Source organism: Anser anser (genome assembly GCF_964211835.1).
Source record: "Anser anser genome assembly, chromosome: 5".
NCBI classification, from domain to species: Eukaryota; Metazoa; Chordata; class Aves; order Anseriformes; family Anatidae; genus Anser; species Anser anser.
Genome location: NC_139725.1, coordinates 59,349,603 through 59,369,481, shown reverse-complemented (window position 1 = coordinate 59,369,481; position 19,879 = coordinate 59,349,603). Strand labels below are relative to the sequence as shown.

The window sequence follows — 19,879 nt, the reverse complement described above, 5'->3', positions numbered from 1 at the left end:
AATGAAACAATAAAAGAAGTTGTTTTGGATTACTTTTACTCTACAATAAATTCAGGTCATTTTCAACGTTTTGTGTGTCATCATAAGACATCTTTTTTTTTTCAAGAGTTAGGCCATTACAAAAAGTAGCACGTGAGGTAAAGACACACGCATGCGAACTATGCAAGTTAGCAACTCCGGGTAAGAATCCACAGCTCACTCTGCAAATAAGGTCGTCTGAATATTTTTGAGTAAGTTACCTTTCTTTTTCTTTTCCTGTTGACATTTTTACATTATCATCCTGAGCGTCAAATCTTTTTTGGCAAAAGTTGTTTCTGTATGCTTTTGCTGTCCTTAACTGAAAGACTCCATCTCGTGCATTTTTTTTCAAAACACTTTTTTTTTTTCGCCCAAGAGTTCATTCAGGCCTCAGATAAAAGCAACAGAAGAAACAAACAAGGCACAGAATTTTAAGCAGCCTAGAAAAACCCCTTCTCTCAGTTAATTGTATAATCTCCATTTTGATTGTATAATACTGCAACTGTCTGTTGGAACATTCCAGGAAAGGAATACATAATGAAAGATGAAAAAAAAAAAAAAAAAAGTATTTTTTTAGCTTTTTCTATTTTGGATATAAAAGCCTCCAAATGCAAAGTTTTCCCTCTATTTCCAAGTCACTTTTAAAGAGAAATGTCTGCCCTTTATTCTTACAATCAAAAGACGTTAACTTCAGGTGGTTTAACCACTCGAGGTAACTAGCTCTCTCCCGAATAAAAAAAGAAAAAAAAATAGAAGACATCACTCATTAGGCTGTGAAAGGAAACACAAAGAAAAACCTTATCCTCAGACAAGTTTTGAACTATGTATGGTTTATTTTCCCCTGCTAGAATTCCAGAGAAGCTACCCTAAAGCTTCTGAGTTTCTAAAACAGACAGGCCTATATATTTCCATCCTCATAGTTTTGTGCTCTAGGTGGAAGCTGCGATGCCTGGACTTCTCCCTTCTCAAAATCTGACAGGCTCCAAAATCCCTTTTTGAACTAATTATATCATGGAGTAGCATGATGTAACAGAGTAGGATTGAATGCTTTCTCATTAAACTCTTTATAACAGGAACTTTACTTTCCCAAACCTATGCATTCTAAGTAATAAAATAAAAACATATGTGAAAGCTCTTCAAACAGGTCTTTTAAGTTCTAAATTCTCATTGAGACCGCTGCTGCATTAGCACTGAACCCTTATTCTCCACAGCTTGTGAATCTGCAGTGGGATCATATTTTCTTGCTGTACTGGCACCACATGGAGCAGATTGTGTTAGGTCCCACAGCAGTTAAAGAAATAATGCGTTACTGCAGAACACAAATGCACTGCCCCTCCACCAATCTAACCTAGCACCATAGGTCCACCCCACCACCATCCTGATCTTTTTATCATTGGTTTCTTGAGTCATGGGGCTGTTCTCTGACCTTGTGCTAGGTATCAGCAGGACAAACTGATGAATTTTGTAACTTATTTGGGTCCTAACAAGCCAGCCTCAGCAACGATAGTCAACTGCTTTTCCCATCTTCATTGTGAGAAAATCATTGAAAGCCGACTCTCTCAGGCAAGGCCCTAAAATGCATGTGCTTGCCTGCAGAGTAAGATGAAGTGTTGGCTATGTAAATCGTACACATGGCGAATTGTATGGAGCAGAGCAGCCTGCCTGACAGGAAACCGCACCTTCATTAGTCCCAATGGGATTACTTAAAAGTACATCCCTTGGAGGCAACTGTTAGGAACTTGTTTCTATTGCTCATGGCAACTCCTACGAGCCAAAACTCCATCTTCTTCTTCATCCTCTTTCTATGATGGCTAGCCAGCAGAGATGGTGACTTTATGTTGGACAAGCGTGTTAAAAACCTGAAAAAAAAAGGCCCGTTCCCCGCCGGGAAACGCCGCCGAGAGGAGGCAGGGACCGGCAGCGGCGCCCCTGAGGCGTTCCGGCGGCCATTTCGCGGCGCAGCCCCGCTCCCCGCGGTAGCGGGAAGAGCCGAGGCGGCGACCCAGGGAGCACCCCCCGGCCGCCACAGGGGGACCGGAGCACCCAGAGGAGCCCGCGGGCTCCCCGCTCCTCCTCCTCCGTGGCGAGGCGGTGGCAGCGCTTGCGCGCTGGGGGGCCGGCGGCGGCCGCAAGTTTGGGGCCACGTGGGGCGAGGAGTAGGGCTCCGCTGGGTACGGTCCGTCCCACAGACGGTTCCCGAGCCCCGCCGAGCTCTGCTCGCTGCCTCCTCGGCCTCGCCATGGCCCCCGCCGAGATCCTCAGCGGCAAGGCGGTCTCCGCGTACGTACCCGCCCGGCCCGCCATGCCCCCCGGGGACGCTTCCTGATGGAGGGAGGGGAGCAAGGAGGGAGCGGGCGGGCGGACCCCGCTGTGGGTCCGTGGGGGTTTCTGCCCCCCCGGGCTAGGTGTGACCGGGGAGGAAAGCCGTGAGGCTATGTGGGGTTGGGGTTTGGGAGGTGCACGGGGGGTCCGGCCTCGGCATGGGGCTGCAGGGGTCTTTGCTGCCGGAGTGAGGTGGTTTTAAGACACCTCGAAGCATTTTCACTACGCGGGATTAATTCAAGCTGGCTTCTTCCTGTGTGGAAACGGTGCGCTGTTATACGAGAGTAGCAGCGAGGGCCTCGGGAAGAACTGGGAGTGTTGTCCCAGCTGTGCTGCTGCCCACAGCCTCAGCCTGCCCCCGGGCACTGTGCTCCTGGAGAGCTCAGCGTCTGCCCTGAGATAAGGCCTGGGCTGAGCTGAAACCACTCGACGGCTTCTGGTCTGCTGTGAATTTACACGCTGCTGCCAGGATGCGTTTATGAGCGGGAGTTGGGAACTTGTGCTTCAGTCTTTGTTCTCGTACTGTGCAAGCATCAGTTGCTTCTTTTTACAGCAGAATAAATCAACCTGTGTGTTGGACAACACCAGGATGTGCGTTAACACATGTCCTGCAAATACTACTTGAAAGATTTGTCAGACCATAAAGGAAAAGGCTTCCTTCTGCTTTCAGTTTTCAGTCAGCTGGTTAGCCTTGTGTCTTAGTTTACCTATTTTTCCTACTGGTACTTTAACACTGCTATACATACACTGTACACACTTGCACATTCCTACACATGCACTAGGAAAATGCAGTGTTTAGCAAAGAGTAACACTTACTGTGGTATTCTGTGCTAATGGGTTTTGGTTGGTTAGGTTCATTAGGTACATTCTCTCTGTAACCAGGGAATTCGGATAGAAGGAGTAAATTTGATATGGTCTAAAGTAATCTCTGAAAAGTTGTAGGGCCTCATCTTAGGTATTGCTGAATGCGGCACACCTACATCCAACTGATGGTGCAGCATTTCTGAAAAGTAGGCCTTCTTTGTCTTGAATCTAAATATCCATGGCAAAAGGCTGCTGGTGTATTTTGAATGAGCAATTTTGGGGGCAGTTATTAGGATGATAACTTGTGCATTTCAGTCCCTCAGCCTTGTGTACATAACTAGATGTTACGCTTTTGTCAGTGTTGAACCCCATGCGCTATCCATGCATAATGTGTGGTGCTGGTAGTACCTAGGGATCTGCCCACTTCAGATTTCCTTTCTGATGTGATTATGTCCAACATAGCAAACTGTAGTGTGGTCTATAGGGATGGGCCTTACAGATTTCTGCCTTTTCCTAGTGGAGTACTTAAGAAGGTACGAGGAAATGGGTACCTGCAGATATCTGTCTCTTTCTTCCAGACCCTCTGGAGAAGTGCTGATCCAGAGAATTCTCAGTGTCCAGAACCCAGCCCAAGCCAAGAGTCTGTCAGTAGAAGAAGCAAGTGATAAGCGTGTGCTTTTTCTAAGAATTTTCAACTGAATTGTCTACTGTAGAAAGGGAGTGTTTCTAGCTTTACATCACATGCAAAGTCTTTTCAATTACTGTCCCATACGGTTTTTTTGTTTATTACTTTATACTTTAATCAAGAAAACTGGTTGTTAGTCAGTTATTAACAAATGAGGTGAATGAATCAAGTAGTGTACCGGCTAGGTAATTCTGGGTTTGCATGTGTGTTTTAAATGAAAACTTTCAAAGTGTTGTGAACTTTGTTCTCCTGCCACCAACCACCCCTTTCCTAGAGAGAGATGAAGAAAATAACTGTTTCAGTCATGTCAGTTACTTAAAAAGAAAACAAAAATAAGATCAGGTAAATAGCGACATTCTTAATTTAGTGAAATATGTTGGCAAGGTCGGGGAGAGAACATGCAGAGCAGCGGGCATCACAGTGTGTGTAGGATTTTGGTGTTTAAGTTAATACTTCTCTGAATAAGACAGCTTCTTTCAGTAGAAGCAAACTCTTATACCTGGACAGTCTGTGAAAGATATTGAATGTTGGATGGGTTATGCGTGAACCTGAGCTGGCTGGCTATCTCTTGGTGGCTTTCCTCGACTTCTCTGGGTGTTTTCTCAGCAACTGAGCCTTAGATTTTTGTTACAACTTAAATTTGCCCCATGGGCAAATAAGTTGCAAAAGATGAGTTATTGTGTAACAGTACAGTAAACAAATGATTAGTAAGAGGTGGAGAAACAGTGCTTTAAGTATGCAGTATGTGGAGGGTTGGAAGGAATCAAAATACAATATTCTCAACCTTTTTTTCAATTAATATTATATCTTTACAACAAAAATACTGTTTCTGTATCTGAAATAGATGCTCAGAGGAAACCATTGTAGTGGCTCTTCCTTGCCGCTTATTTCTGCTGCAGTGAGCCGTGTGTTCAGTTGTGCCACCTGAAGTCACCTAGGTTTAGAAAATGGCCCATACGCTTGGAAACCCCTGACTTGGCTTGAATTGATGACTAGCACCAGGAACAGACCAGCGTCGCCTGTCTGGATTAGCAGCTGATGTGTTGTGACAGCAGGGAGAACTCTGAACATCCCTCCCAGTCCCTAGGGTTAGGGCAGGTAGTGCTTTGAGCTAAAGTAGCAATAAAAGTGTGTGGTATTTATGTGTATAAAGGAACAGATATAGCAATGATCAGGCTAAACTTAACTGGGGATAAACAGTGCACTAATAAGACAACACTTCAGCTTTTACACACTGGGTCTAAAAGGGCTTTTCAAAGTTTCTTTAGAAACTACAGCTAAATCTAGTCCAAACTGGAGAAAAAAAGAATCACCCATGAGATCTCGTTTACCAGATCCTACCCAGAAGGTTTCAGGCTTGCACTAGAGATATTGCACTGTGGATGCACTAAGTTAAAGTGAACTGTGTGTTCCAGTACAGCTCCGTACCACCGAGCAGCCCCAAATATGAGCAAGAACCCTTTTTGATAGGTGCTGTACAGACAGTGAAGGAATGGGACCCTCCTCTGACGAGATTGCAGGTGAGAACACGTTGTCTGATAGGCAGCAGGGTGCCAGTGCTGTGATTTGTGCACATCAGCACGAGGTGGCATGGAAAGAGTCCTGAGGGAAGCACATGTAGGGGCCGCCACTTCAGAGCCTGTGAAAGGGAAAAAAAACCTTTATCACCACTCTTTGAGAAGAAAGGCCATTGTAGATATTGCCTAGAATATTGTCTGAAGTCCTTGAAGCTCCACAAATGTGGTTTGAGTCCTTATCTATTGGAGGATGGCCTTATGGCCGTATCTAAGGGTGGCCTTCCGTGCATGAATTTTCTGGACATGATGAAAAAGTCTGCAGAAAAGCAAAAGTGTGTCCATGTATTTATCTGGCCTGAGGAGTGCTCATGCAAGTATTTGAGCTGACAAAACCAAAGAGTGGTAAAAAAAAAAAAACAACTCCTGAGTATGAAAGTGGTAGAAAGAAGCAGACAGTTCTCCTAGGAGATGACGACAGTGTGCCAGGATCATGCAGCGTGGGGCAGGAGACATGTGAACTGATTCCAGATCTGTTGTCTCAACAGTGGCTTCCCTCAAATGGACCCATCTGTTGAATTACCAGCAGTGTTCAGATAGACCTTCCTAGGGCATTTCCCATCTGGTGCCACTGCACTGGGACAGCCAGCCTGTGAGTCCCCCCAGGAGAAGCTCTTTTCCTTCTCTTCTTTGGGGTCCCAGCAGGTTGTTTTGTGGCATGCTCGCTTACAGCCTCGTCACAGTGTTTGAAGATGAAGCAACTGACTCGCTAGTTAGTGCGTGGTGCCATGGTTGTTCAGGGAAGAGGAAGGTTGTTGTTTCTGCAGTTGTTTTTTTTTATGGGGACAGAAGGAGGTGAGTAGTGGCAGTGCTGCTAGCCGTCAGGAGGAACGGCTGTAGGGACAACAGCCCTGGCCAAGACGGTGTGGGACCCGGGGAGATCGTCAGCCTTACACAACCGTTTCTGGAGGGCTGCAGCAAGAGCAGTTCAGATGCACATTTCTGAAACCTTTGGGGAATCTGTGACCCAGGCAGCAAAGCCAAACCTTTCTCTTTGGTCCAGGCCCCTTCTAGAGCATCATCGTCTCTGAAGGAGGTATTGTGATATGTTTGGCAGTGTTCATGTAGACCCTGGGCCCTCTTATCCACAGAAGAGGGATGGAAATACATCTTGCTGTTGCCTGGTGTCGTCTTCAGTTCGGTGCTGTGTACGCTCACAGCACAGCCACCCCAGCCATCATGTGTACAGATCCCATACGTGTGGTGGGGGGGGCTGCCTGAGGAGGTGCTGGCATGGGAGCTGGGCTTCTCTCCCTGCTTTGTGGAGGGTGTTTTTTCCTTCGCTGTTCTGGGAAATTCACTTCGTAAACTTAAATTCTGCCCGCTGCTGCAGTCGAGAGGAAGAAAGGCTAACAGCTTATTTCATCTCTGGTGCTGGCTTTGTCATTGTACGCCCCGAGCCACGTGCTGTCCTTAACCTGGCTGGACTCTGGCCCCTTGTTTGCAGTGTGAGTTTGTTCATGGAAGAACATGCTGCACTCAAGGGGTCTTAGTGCCAGAGGGAAGGCTCTGGGAGAAACAGCCACGTACAGCTGCCAATTTATGTCTGAAAACTTGAAAGTGTTTTAATACTAGTAATAAAAATGCTGCTAATTTATCAGTATGAACTTTTTATCTTCACCAACGCCTGAAGTCCGCAATAGAATTTGGCAAACTGTGTCACACAATGGCTGCAGACTCGCAAAGATTATTTTGTAACTTTTTTGTAAGTGCACATATAAAAACTGTGGTTTTTGTTCTCTTTTTTTAAAAACTTAATTTTCTCTCTAACCTTTGCACCTGTGGCTCTTCTAGTAACTGGAGAGCAACGGTGGTTAACGCTAGGTGGCTGTCTAACAAGTGATTCCTTGAATCAAGGCTCCTAAAGCAAATCAACGCTGGCAGCAGCGCTTTGTGTTTGTGCATGTTACTTCTCTTCTGTAGCTGACGGGGAAAAGAGCGAGTGCCTAATTACGGAAAATTACAGCAATCCAACATCTGAGACATCTGAGCAGTCGTGGCTGCTAGGTGTAAAAGCATGCCTTAGCCCTACTTCACAGACAGGGAAACTAGACCCTCAAGTAGGACCGTTCTTCTTCCACTGAGAAGACTGGATTCCAACTAAATCCCAGATCTGAGACCTTCTCCAGCTGACTGTCCCTTCTGAGAGCTTTACTGCCTCACGAACTATGACTCGTTTTGTGTTTGTTTGCATTCCCTTTTGTTTGCAGGCCACAAACCAGTGCTGTATCTTCCTTACCGCCTAAACTGCTTGTAGGTCACAGCAGAGGCTCTTCTCAGAAATAGCTCCTTCAGAGAGCTGGCCTACAGCACCCGCTTAGCAGTGGGTTTCAGACACTCCCTGTGATCCCTGCGCTGCTGGTAAGGGCTCCGCGTGAATTCAGACCCTGTTGTGTCAGCACGTGTAGAGTTAACGCCTTCCCTCTAGGGGACTTACAGCTGAAGTGAGGCACTGCCACCCTGCAGATGGATGTTTGTTGCTTCAGCATGAAGAATTGCTGGGACAAGTCTGAGTTCAGAGAAGTGTCATAGCAAGGCAGCCTTAGTGTCAAGTCTTTTACAGAGGTGATAACTAAAGGAAAAACAGGAATCACTATTTCTGAGGGAAAATTGAAAACAACCTCTTTTACCAGAGCTTGGCAAAAGCCTTCAAACAGCTTGACCAGGTGCAAACACCTATACACACTCTGAACCTGCTGCTTGGTTTCAGCAGAGCTCTGACACGGGATTTGCGGTGTGGCAGGAGAGGAGCTTGATTTGGGATGCAGCAGGAGGTTGGGTGATTCCCCAAGGTGGGACTTGGCCTCGGGGCTGCTTCTGGCTGGGCCAGCTGCAGTGGTCCCCTGGGAACGGTGCTGATGGGCAATGTGCTGCTCCCATTTCCCTTTCTTCTTGTCTCTGGCATTTCCGATTTGGAGCTCGGTTGCAGGATAGAGTTGGCTTCGCTTGCTATCTGTCGTCCTGCAATTTAGGGGCTATGTGGCAGGAACTGCAGCCTCCCAGGCATTAACTACCTGCTCTGTCCCAGGTTTTTGCTGTTGGCATTTTTAACAAAACAGCACCACCAACACCTCTTCCACACCGCCTTACCTGATGAAGGATCATGCACGTGGGACCAGACAGTGACTGAGAAATCAGAGAGGAGTGCAAGGCAGGGAGAGTGGTGACAATGGATTTTGAGCTGTTTGCAGCTGATTTATTGGCAATGAGTACCTGTTATCTCTAAAACATTGTATATAGACTGGGTATGAGCTGACATTGGAGCTAGATAAACTAATCCTCTCCTGCTCCCGTCTTGAAGTTGTGTTTTAGTAATTGTATCCTTAAAGTTGCCTTTGCTGAAGAGTTAACCTGAGCTGTGTACCAAGGCTTATCTTTCCTCACTGCTTCCTTTCTCTTTCTCTCCCATTCTCTTGCTCGCATGGCAACACCTTTGCCTTCTTTGGAAGCCTGGGGGCTTCCATGCCTGGGGGCATTTTTCCGTGTGCTTGTTGGCAAGCACAGGAGCAGAGGAGAAGCAGGAAGGTGAGTGTGGGACCGTAGTTTATCCAGCCCTGCCTTAAGCAGGGAAACGAATAATATTGACCATCTGTAGCAGAGGTGTAGCTTCGGGGATACCCTGCTTAGCACTTTTGCAGTCTTACCACTGCAGTTCTGTCATCCTTTGCCAAGACACCATGTGTGGCAACGTTGACTGGTGCCTGTGGAAGACAGGCAGACTTGATACAGCACGTATGGAAAGGGGATTTGCTTTTGAGTAGGGAGCTGGAAATCCTGGGAATTTCCACGCCATGTTTTGTACTACATTTTCCCTTGTGTCCTATGAGGCTGCTGTGTGGAGAGGGTGGTAAAAAAGCACAGCGTGGACTTCAAAGGCTGGGGGGAGGAGGGGGTGCAGGGGGAGGCTGCGCAAAACTTCCAGAATGTCTTAGTAATTTACAGACATCAGTCTTATTTGGAGATTTCTGGGACTGGTGTACTCAAGGCCTAAGTGTGTGTTTGCCAGTCTGCCCGTCCCCTCGTCTTGTGTTTCAGCCCCTTGTCTTACTGTTGTATGAGAATTCAGACCTATGGTTAACTTCTGTCCTGTGTGTTTTTTCTTCCCTCCTCAGACAAGTGAGAGAGAGATTAAAGAAGCAAGTTGCTGAGATGAAAGAAAAATTTCCAGGCTTCACACCAGGGCTTGCAATTTTGCAGGTATTGTTTTCTTTAATGACAACTACGGAAAATCTTTGTTGCTTTGCGGTGATAAGTGGACAGCTGATGAGCATCACCAAAACTGCCTTGCAAAATGGAAACATTTTGTAAGGACCAGAAGTGCAGAGCTCCATGTGGGATGTTAATACTGTTCTGTGGTGTCTTTTCCCCAGCTAGTGGGGCCCAGAAAAAGTGGCTTTGTTTTTGTTTCCTATTTCAGACCCTTGCCATTCTGTGTGTTGTATTTATGAAATAAGCTTCTTGTCTAAACAGGAAGCAATGCTAGTAGACTTTCCCAGTCTTCAGATTTGTCAGAGCCCCGAAGTGTGCTAGCTCTCAGAGATGTGTTTGTACCAGAAATCTCTGAGATGGGGGCTTTATTAAAAGATTTGGTCTGCTGTTATGTGAGAACATGGAGACAGAAGGAAACAAGACAAAATTCCTGTCCTAGAAGACCTCGAGTGCAGAGGATGGAACAAAATCCCATTGCTGAGTTTGGTATCTGTCAGAAGTTTGAGTAGGTGCTAGGGTCTACATAGAAATGCTTGTGGATGGACAAAGCACTCAGTGCAGGTATGGGGTCAGTGTTTAGCAGAATTAAGTGGATTTTTTTTTCCTGGCAGCTGTAAGAAGTGGAAACTCTTTGGTGCGCTTAGACCTGAAAGCGATGAGCAGTAGCAATTGTCATGAAACAGGATAGAACTCTGTGGCTACAAAGAAATGATGGATGAAAAATGTCTGTTTAGAGAAGGTGCTTCTCTCCTTGTTTAGTATTTTGGGCTCCTGAAGAGCTGTCATCTGGTTTCCAGTGCTAAAACAACTTTAGTACACAAAGAACATGCTCATCCTTAATGGCAGGAACAAATCTGTTCATGTTTTTTCTTTCTGGTTTTGTTTTCCATTAGCTTTAAGAAAGTCAGCTTTACAGAAGACTTGTCTTCAGTTGTTTAGAAGGAAAGGGGAAGGTCCTTTATTTAAAATTTAGTAAGAGATGATTTGATGGAAATTTCTGAACTGCTGACCTTGTAAACTAACTTCAGAAATTGCTGCCCTGTAGCATTATTGGAGTTTTTCCTTGGCTGGCCTGTGTTTTCTTCAGTCCTGAATTGTCTCAGTTGTAAGTCCTTTACAGCCTATTTGCTCTTTGGCTCTCTGAGACTTCTGTAAGTTACCGAAAAGGCCGGAGTTGGAGGAGTTCATCTCCAAATACAGATATTCTCAACTGTCTGTTTTTCAGTAAAGTCAGGGCAGTTAGCTATTTCTGATAAACTGCACCAGATGCAGTACATAATCTTTTCTTGGGAGGCATCTGGTGACCTTTTGGCTGGAAGAATAATTCAGTTAAACTTTTATTTTTGTCCCATAGTCAAAAATGTCCTCTTCTGCACACTGTATGTGGTCTTTTTGCTAACATCTCCCTTCCTTCTCTTCTGCCTGTGTGAGGCATAACTTTCCCTAAATTCAGCAGACTCTGCAGGGGAGACAGCCACTTTGTATAAACCCAGGGAAGAAGAACCAGTGCACGCTGGATGACTGGGCGATATAGTCACCCCTTCATCTTGTGGTCAGTGTGAAAACCAGCGATAGCTCCCAGGTCTTGGGGAGAAGAGTTGCAAGAACTTGCTTATCATTTTTTTTCCTATTTGCCCTTCATTTTCTTACGGTTGCAAGCAGAATTGTCTTTAGCAAAACATACTGGATGATGCAGGCAGTGGCACTGTAGTTACCCAGTACTGCCAAAAAACTATGGGCATTTGTTCTATTTGCTGCTTTCTCCATGTGCATCACTTTGTTCTTTTTTTTTTTTGTTAGACTTGAAAATTCTCAAGGTACAAAATAACAGTGGAAGAAATCTTTCCATAAAGGCGCACATGAATAAAATTAGGATTCCTGGGTATCAAAGAGGCCCAACTTTTCTGAAAGCCTCAATCAGATAATTGGATGTTATCAGCACCTGCTGATCATGTTAATTAACTTTCTCAGATGAGATGGCAGGCAATATTTTCTGCTTTGGAAAGCACTGTGTTTCTAAGGGTTTTCCAAGAGATGTAAATGATATTTACACAGAAGATCAGACAGCCTCTCTTTAGCTGCCTCTTACTTGAAAGAACACTTGGTTAGCTCCAGCTGCCTACAGCCTGTTTTGCAGTTGTTCAAGAGTACCTCTCTCTCCTTGGTATAGCTCTAGGAAGCTAAGGGTTAAGCCCTTCTCAGTCTGTTACTGGGTCTCTACTCTGCAGAGTGACTCAACTGTCTTTTTGACTTTAGGTTGGAAATCGGGATGATTCGAACCTCTACATTAATATGAAGCTGAAAGCTGCTGCTGAGGTAATGCCCAAACTGTTTTTTGGTGGTTGATTTTTTTTTTCAATATTGTATTCCTACAGTAGGTCCAATCTGAATGTGAAATTACAGATTTGAGTCAAATAGCTAAGTTCTGCCTGTATTGGAGAAACCAGTGCTAGCCTGAATTCCTTGATACACGCAAGCAATAGAGATGTGTAATCTGACAGCTGTTTGGAGTACCCCATAGCAATAATGTGGGTCGGTGCTACCTTTTGTGAAATCAGCTCCTAGATTACATGCGTCTGACGTTCTGTCTTTGCTGACCGGTGGCCATGTGCTGACCTTCTCTCAGTGTCTTGTAAGGCAACTGCAGGCACGCATCGGCATCTGTCACCACGAGGTACACAACGTGCTACAGCAGGGCTGGGAATGTTAGGAGTCCCTGTTCTCCTAGGGGACAGCGGGCATCTTTGCTGGCATTTCACAGCAGTGTGCTGTCAAGCCAAGATGATGTTGTTCGTGTCAAAAGGTGAACAGGACAGTCGAAATATGGATCAGTCTAAACGGGCAAAGCACTAATCTTTCATCTTCTCTTTCACTGATGGTATTTCCAAATAAAAGGAGATAGACCTGGAAAGCGTGACAGAATGCAGATGAGGGTGAGCTGGATTGAGAGAACAGCCAGATCGATCTCTGGTGTCATTTCAGAAATCAGATAATTTCTGGGTATTCTCATTTGCAGATTGGGATCAGCGCCAATCACATAAAACTGCCAAACACAGCAACAGAAGCTGAGGTAAGTAGTATAGAAAAATCATATAATTTTGAAATTGAGCTAAAGGGATGAAATTATCTTTGCTATCATGGTTTATAAAAAAGTCTGCTTTTCTGTAGCTACTAACTCTTGAAAAACAGAACTGGAAACGAATCTGCTGAGATTTTTTTATTTTAAAAATAAAACTAAAACAATACTGCATAAAATTTAGAAATTTAGCAGGTATGTTTCTCAAAATAAAAACTATGAGTCATTCATACACCTGTATGGAAAAACAGAGTATGTTGTTTGCGTCTTTTAATCTAGATAGGGTTGTGTTTTCTCCTTACATGAGGCTTGCTTCAGTTTATTGGCCATTAGGTTTTTGGTCTTTACATGTAGGTCCTCAAGTGCATCGCCTCTTTGAATGGAGACCCTGCAATTCATGGCTTTATAGTGCAGCTGCCACTTGACTCTGATAAACCCATCAATACAGAAAAAATAACCAATGCTGTTGCACCTGAGAAGGATGTAGATGGGTAAGCTGACATCACCCCTGGAGAACATGACAGCTACTCCAGAATGAAACCTCTTTCTTTTGACTGGTGGTTATGAGTCTGAGAATCTTACTTGGCCTTTATTCTTTCAATATACAGCTTGAGTAGCGTCAATGCTGGGAAACTCTCCAGAGGAGACCTTGGAGACTGCTTTATTCCCTGTACACCGAAGGGATGCATGGAACTCATCAGTCAGACAGGTAAGGGGGTTTCCATTATTCATTAGTGCACTAATCCTCAATGAGAGGCAAAACTGCATGCTGTGAGGCTGTCTCGCACTGAAACTTCTGTTGTGTTGCCATGTTTCATCTCTGCCTCCTCAGATCGAAGAAGAGCTAGTTTTAAAGTGATTCATCTTTCCTCCCTCCCTTCCAACTCTCCAGTTCCCTACCATACATGACCCAGAAGAAAAATAGTATCCTGAAATAGTGTCAAGACTTAAACTGATCAAAAGACTCCAGAGCCCTTTGAATTAGTTTGTGTTTGGATGCACAATGGCCTGATTTTATTTTTTTCTAACTTCCTGTGGTGCAGGCATCCAGGTTGCAGGGAAAAGAGCTGTAGTGATTGGTCGCAGTAAGATTGTTGGTGCTCCTATGCATGACCTACTGCTCTGGAATCATGCAACAGTAACCACTTGCCATTCAAAGACCTCAACACTGGCTGAGGAGGTAAGGAAAGGATGGATGCATGTGGTTGTAGTTATCTGCTGCAAGTCAGTGCTACCAGCTGCACATTTCTGCCTGACGTTGTGTTGATCAACGGGTCTGGATTGTTGTTCCATCTGAAATGGTTTCCCAGTCCTGTTCATTGGATGGTTGCATGAATTCTTCTGCTCGTATAGGGTCCTTAACTGGAGGGTTATGATTAAAACAATAACATTATTAATTTTGTTTTGTTTGGGCAAGTAGTGAAAATTTCATATTCCCTTCCTGCTCTCCAAGTAGTGGCCTGCAAGACAACATATGTGGTTTGTTTTTTTTTTTTTTTTCCAGAAAGGCCCAGTGGTCTTTTATTTTAATGGCTGGGGAATGCTAGACCAACTTTCTTTTCTCCAGGTTTTTGTACCAGTCTATTTTCTATGACTGGGAGTTGGTGCCATTTTTTTCTTTAGCAGTGAGAGTGACAGGAATAGTGTGTTGCTGTGCTGCCACCTACTTGAATTTTGTTGAGCAATCAACACTGCCAGGCTATGTAGGCAAGTATCAAAGCTGGAAAGGGGGTAGGTGTATTTGAGTGTAACTCAAATGCAAGATCAGAAACACTGCAGTGCTTCATAAAGTTGCTGTTCAGTATGACTGTTGTTAGTTTGATTAAGAACTGAAGTGCTAATTCTTAATGAAATCTTAAAAATAGCTTATCACCCTTTAAAATGAAAAGAAAAAATTCCAAGGGATAGCAGCTTCCTCAGCTGACGTGAATGAAGCAGCGCGAGACGTGACAAGAACTTTAGTCCGAGTTTCTAGTAGCAGATTTGTGACCAGATCTTTCAAACTTGTTGAGTACTGCCTGAACAAATACTAGTGCTGAATTATAATCAACTTCCCCCTGAGTGGCTTGTTACACAGGCCTGGACATAAAAACCACAAGACAGTGCTGCCACAAATGAATTACAGCTTACCGTTGTGCGTAGGGGTTGTTCTTGGCAGCTGTCTGATGGGTGTTGGGTGTATTTCTAGTACTGAGAAGAGCAGCTCAATATGCAGGGAAGTTTGAAGGAAGGGAGATAAGAGTATGCAGAAGGTTTTTCATCTAAAAGTATCGTATATGATCCACTTGGGAATCATGGAAGAGTTCAGTGGAGGTTGTGAAGTGTTGACTAGCAACAGTTCAGGGTAGGAGTGTGAAAATAGGCTGTAATTTCTGGCTGTGGGAATTTGTCCTTGCCAAGGAACCGTTAGCTACCTGTCATCACTAATGATGCCCTCACATTCCTCCAGTGGCAATGGGTGAGCACACAATTTCACTGCAATTGGAGCTGATTTAAATTGCTGTTGAAGCAGCTCTGCCTTTCTCTACTGCTGGTGTGACATGAAGTTGTTTGTTTGGATTTTTTTTTATAGGTTGGTAAAGCTGATATCCTGGTGGTTGCAGCTGGTAAAGCTGAAATGGTAAAAGGTGAATGGATCAAACCTGGTGCGATCGTAATAGACTGCGGAATTAACCACGTGCCAGGTGCGTGGGTAATGTATAAAGACTGGAGATTTATTTGTATATGTTGCTATGTAAGTACATGGATACAGTTTCCTTGGTGTTTCTAGTCCATATGGACTTCTTTTTCTTTGAAGTCTATCTTAGGTAATGATGGCAACCCCCCAAGATGCCAGAACAAAACAAGGGTTGCTCTGAAGTACTGCCCTGAAACAGATCAGTGGCAGTTTCGTTTCTTCCATCAATGAGGCTGATTATCTGTAGAGAAAAGAGGAGGTCTATGCAGTATTACAACAGAATATCCATGTAATTTGCCACAACTACACAGTGAAATCCTGCTGCTGTTGTCACTCTTGAGTGCGGAGTTTTGCTGTCATTAGTTTGCAGTTAGGTCTCATTAAGCTGTTCTGTTTGAAATACATAAATGGCAAGCAATCTCTTAAAGTAGCTGTGGATTTGTTGAATCACAACATCTAACTTCTTAGGCTTCTTGTCTTGAAACAAAGCAGTTTCTGCAAGAGTATTGGTGACAGTGGCTCTGGCACAGAGCAAAGTGCTTGAATGTAATGGATTTTGAGGTAGGGTGTCAAATAGCTGAGGAACAGGCAGTCTGGCAATTTCTGTTTTCACCTCATTTTAAAAATCCAAATTGCAGATATTCAATGATATGGAAAATTAGTCACCATCCAACTATCTCTGTGCTACACCCACAGGGTTTTTAAACGGTAATTTTCATAATTAATCAGTCACTTTGTTGCCATTATTTAAAGGAATGTAAAGAAATTTCTGCTCAACAATCTTGTTCCTCAAAGATGACATTGAGTTGCATTTAAAAACATTAATCCGCAGTCTAATTAAAATTAAAAAAACCTCTGTGCTGTTGCTGTTTGTTTGATGAAGTATTTGTGCCAAGCTACCCAAACTTAGGCAACTTGCCAAAAAAACACAGGGTCACTGCTGATACGCATGAAGCAGAGCAGTGTGGACTCTCCCCCACTAACATGTTACGAATAAAACTACCGGTGTGTTTTGTGACATATGATAGTATGGCCTTTTTTTTTTCCTCAGGCCTGACATAAACTGCGTCTCTGTGGACACATCCCAGTTTCTTTGCAAATCATCTACCTTGGGCAGTGCACTGAGGTCTGAGTTTCTTGTACAGCCAGCCTACTCAGAGTTTTATGCCAGTTTATTTAAGGTGTTGTGTAAGGCTCAGTGGACAGGGCTTGATAGAGTACCACGGAAATCGTCAATTTCAAAATGATGTGTACCACAGACTTCTCTGTGGCTTTCTAAAGCTGCTGAGATTTTTTTCTATCTCCTCCTTCATTTCTGATAGGTTGTGAAAAAAATTTCAGATGAATCTTGGAAAACCAGTGGCAGTACTGTGGGAATTGCAATGCTACAAAAAGAAGAGAAGCTGGGTTGCCAGCAGCTACACTGCTGTCCAGATAGAGTATTAGTGTTAGCTGTGATGGTACTTTGAGCACTCTGCCACAGTTGTCATACATCTTCCTGGAGCTTTAAGTGCACACAGCTAGGTGCCTGCTAGGTGTAGATGTGATAGTAGCTGAAGGAAAAGGAAATCTCCGGATGTGCCTATATTTTGCATCTGTAGGGGCAAATCCCAATATGATTTGGCACGTCAGTACAAGTAGCTTCATGCAGACTTGGAAAGTTGGATCCAGAAGTGTTATAGCTGTGTAGCACCATGAGAATGTAGCTGTTGTGCTTTTCACAGAATCACAGAACCATCTAGGTTGGAAGAGACCTCCAAGATCATCTAGTCCAACCTCTGACCTAACACTAACAAGTCCTCCACTAAACCATATCACTAAGCTCTACATCTAAACGTCTCTTAAAGACCTCCAGGGATGGCGACTCAACCACTTCCCTGGGCAGCCCATTCCAATGCCTAACAACCCTTTGAGTAAAGAAGTTCTTCCTAATATCCAACCTAAACCTCCCCTGGCACAACTTTAGCCCATTCCCCCTCGTCCTGTCACCAGGCACGTGGGAGAACAGACCAATCCCCACCTCGCTACAACCTCCTTTTTGAATGGAGCCTGGCCTGTGTGCTCCCAAGGCTCCCACCTTGGATAATTTGGGCGCATCTGTTTTTGCATTTGTGTTGCAGTTGAACAGAATTTCTTCTGAGTCTCTGGGTAGAGAGCAAGGAAGAGAGGATTGCCTGAAACCTTTACTAGAGCAGACAAGTGTCTTATTCCCTTTCCAGACTGTATCGTATTTGTATTTCTCTCCCTACTGCTGCATCATCATAGCTGTTCATTACATATGTGTAGGTATGTCCTTCATTTCTTGGATCTCCGAGTCCTTGGATGTTGTTTCTCATATGTTCCAGCTGGCTAGAAAACCTACTGTACCAAAGAAGAGACAGGCACTGGGAATGGTTATAGTGTCACTAATGTTTTCTGTAGCTATTTCTTTAAAAGCAGAATGATGAATATTAAGAAGGTAAAATTAACAGGGAGAAGCAGAAAGTGCTGTGTATGAGCTTGCCTTCAAAAGGGTATTTTCAAGGTAGTTCAGTAGCCTCTAAGTTGTGCTCAGCAGCACTTGGCATGAGGTGTGGACGCAGGGGCAAGGACTGGGGGTTGTTTGGCTTGTGCTCATTGCTGTGTCTGTGTAACAGATCAGGCTGTTTGTGTTTGGAGTCACATGTTTCATCGCTTGTTTTCTTCATTTTGAGGCCTGGAGTCTTCCTGGCTGGGGTGGTTGGTAAGGCTGCTTGGAATCCTTGGAGGAAAATGTAATTATACTATTTGCCTTTTGCAAACTTAATTAAAACTACTGTCTGGGCTGGAAGGCCAGATTGGTCTGCAGCTTGGGCAGCAAAGCTGACAGTTGCTGTAGAAACAATGTTAACAGCTGTGATAGTCAAGCTTTGAATTTTAGGAAAAAGAAGTGTTGCTTGAAACATAAATGCAGCAGAAAAACATCTAAACTGCTAATTGTCAGTACCAGTGCAGCTAGACATTAGTGTTGGCAGGAGCTGCTTTGCTTCCCTCTTTAGTTCTACCATTATCAGCTGTTCATGAGTTTGGTTTCTTTTACACTTCTCCCCCTCATCAAATGTACGTTAAAGTTATTGATTATGTTCTGTACAAACATATACTTACTGTATACAAGATAATGTTTTAGCATAACAATATTAAAATCTATCATACATTTTTTCACACTGCTTAAAGTTGCCTAGGGCCTTATACATGAAATGAGGATCTGCTATTCCAGGATAAACTTAAATTTGCTTTTTTTTATAAGCCATGTCTGTAATTGGTGAGTTCCTTAAATGGCTCTGCTAGTTTGCTAATGCATTTTGTCTTTTCTCTCCTTACCGGTGATCTTAAAGGTCATGTAGTACAGCAGGAGATAGTAAATTTTTGCCAGAAAGGAGGTTATTCTGCTAGAACTCTCTTAAGCCACCTGTGAGGTTTGTTTTGACAAGTCTGGTATCTATGAACTGCAGTATTTACCAGTACCAGTACATCATGAAAATGGCAGTAGGTAATTGAAAAGCCCAGCATTTTCTGTTTTCAGTTTCCGCAAAGGTAGATAAATTTTATCAATAGAAAGGCCTAGATTTCTTCCAAAGTGGAATGAAGCAACTGTAAATCTGGGGTTTTGGAACAAGACAGCCCTGTTGCATCTTCTAGATCATTGTTTCATATCTCCTTCAAATTGGAAGCTGTACTATACCTTAAGAGCAATACAGTAGGATTTGTGAGAGGATGGTTCAGGTGACATCTATTTTGTATGTTCCAGCTGTGTGTTGTACTTGCACAGATGTAAGACTAGGTGTATGCTTTGTTACCCCTGCTGCCAGAAGCAGCGTTTGTTTTGGGGTCTTCAGACTGCGCTGTGGGGCACATGCCATTGAGAAAATACTTGCACCTTCAAGGAAAGGGAGACTGATCTGTCTGGCTGAGGATAGACGGCACTTAATGAGAATACGTAGTGTATCAGCCCTGATGCTGCGAGTGAAGTATGCTTCATCTTGTGGCGTTGCTTTATTTTGCAGCCTCCTAGGTACTCAGCATCTGTTTTGGTTACTCCAGCAAAGGAAAGGGCTTCAGCTTCAGTCGGTGCTGCCTTTTCTGTTGTTTTGGTGACGTGTGATCTGTGTAACTTAATTTTTCATTGAATCTCCAGACAGCACAAAGGCCAGTGGAAAAAGAGTTGTAGGAGATGTGGCGTACAATACAGCGAAAGAAAAAGCTTCCTACATCACCCCAGTTCCTGGTGGCGTTGGGCCTATGACTGTGGCCATGTTAATGCAGGTATGTGGACAGAGAGAGAGACATCTCTCAGCCCATCTCCTCTGTATTTGCCTTTGGGTATGTTGCTGCTGATCATCAGCACGCTACCAAAAGCAATTGGTGGTTCTTTCTTGCTCTTACAGAGGTCTAGTTAGGATTTGCAAACTGAGGAAGAAGGTGGCCTCGAATGAAATGTTAGGACAGAAGAACAATTTTTTAATATATATATATATATTTTTTTAACTGTGGCCTCT

General features: G+C 44.0%; 1 protein-coding gene across 1 annotated transcript in view; it reads left to right on the top strand.

Annotated features, from left to right (window-relative positions):
- Nucleotides 1-1,458: 1,458 nt before the first annotated feature.
- The window catches only part of MTHFD1 (methylenetetrahydrofolate dehydrogenase, cyclohydrolase and formyltetrahydrofolate synthetase 1), a 41,315-nt gene continuing 22,894 nt past the window's right edge, over nucleotides 1,459-19,879 (top strand). The window contains exons 1-9 of the mRNA XM_083839089.1: nucleotides 1,459-2,298; nucleotides 9,516-9,600; nucleotides 11,869-11,928; nucleotides 12,629-12,682; nucleotides 13,043-13,179; nucleotides 13,297-13,397; nucleotides 13,732-13,868; nucleotides 15,261-15,372; nucleotides 19,519-19,646. Coding sequence (XP_083695215.1) covers nucleotides 2,258-2,298; nucleotides 9,516-9,600; nucleotides 11,869-11,928; nucleotides 12,629-12,682; nucleotides 13,043-13,179; nucleotides 13,297-13,397; nucleotides 13,732-13,868; nucleotides 15,261-15,372; nucleotides 19,519-19,646 — 855 coding nt within the window. The 5' untranslated portion in view covers nucleotides 1,459-2,257. The remainder of the gene's footprint in view (nucleotides 2,299-9,515; nucleotides 9,601-11,868; nucleotides 11,929-12,628; nucleotides 12,683-13,042; nucleotides 13,180-13,296; nucleotides 13,398-13,731; nucleotides 13,869-15,260; nucleotides 15,373-19,518; nucleotides 19,647-19,879) is intronic.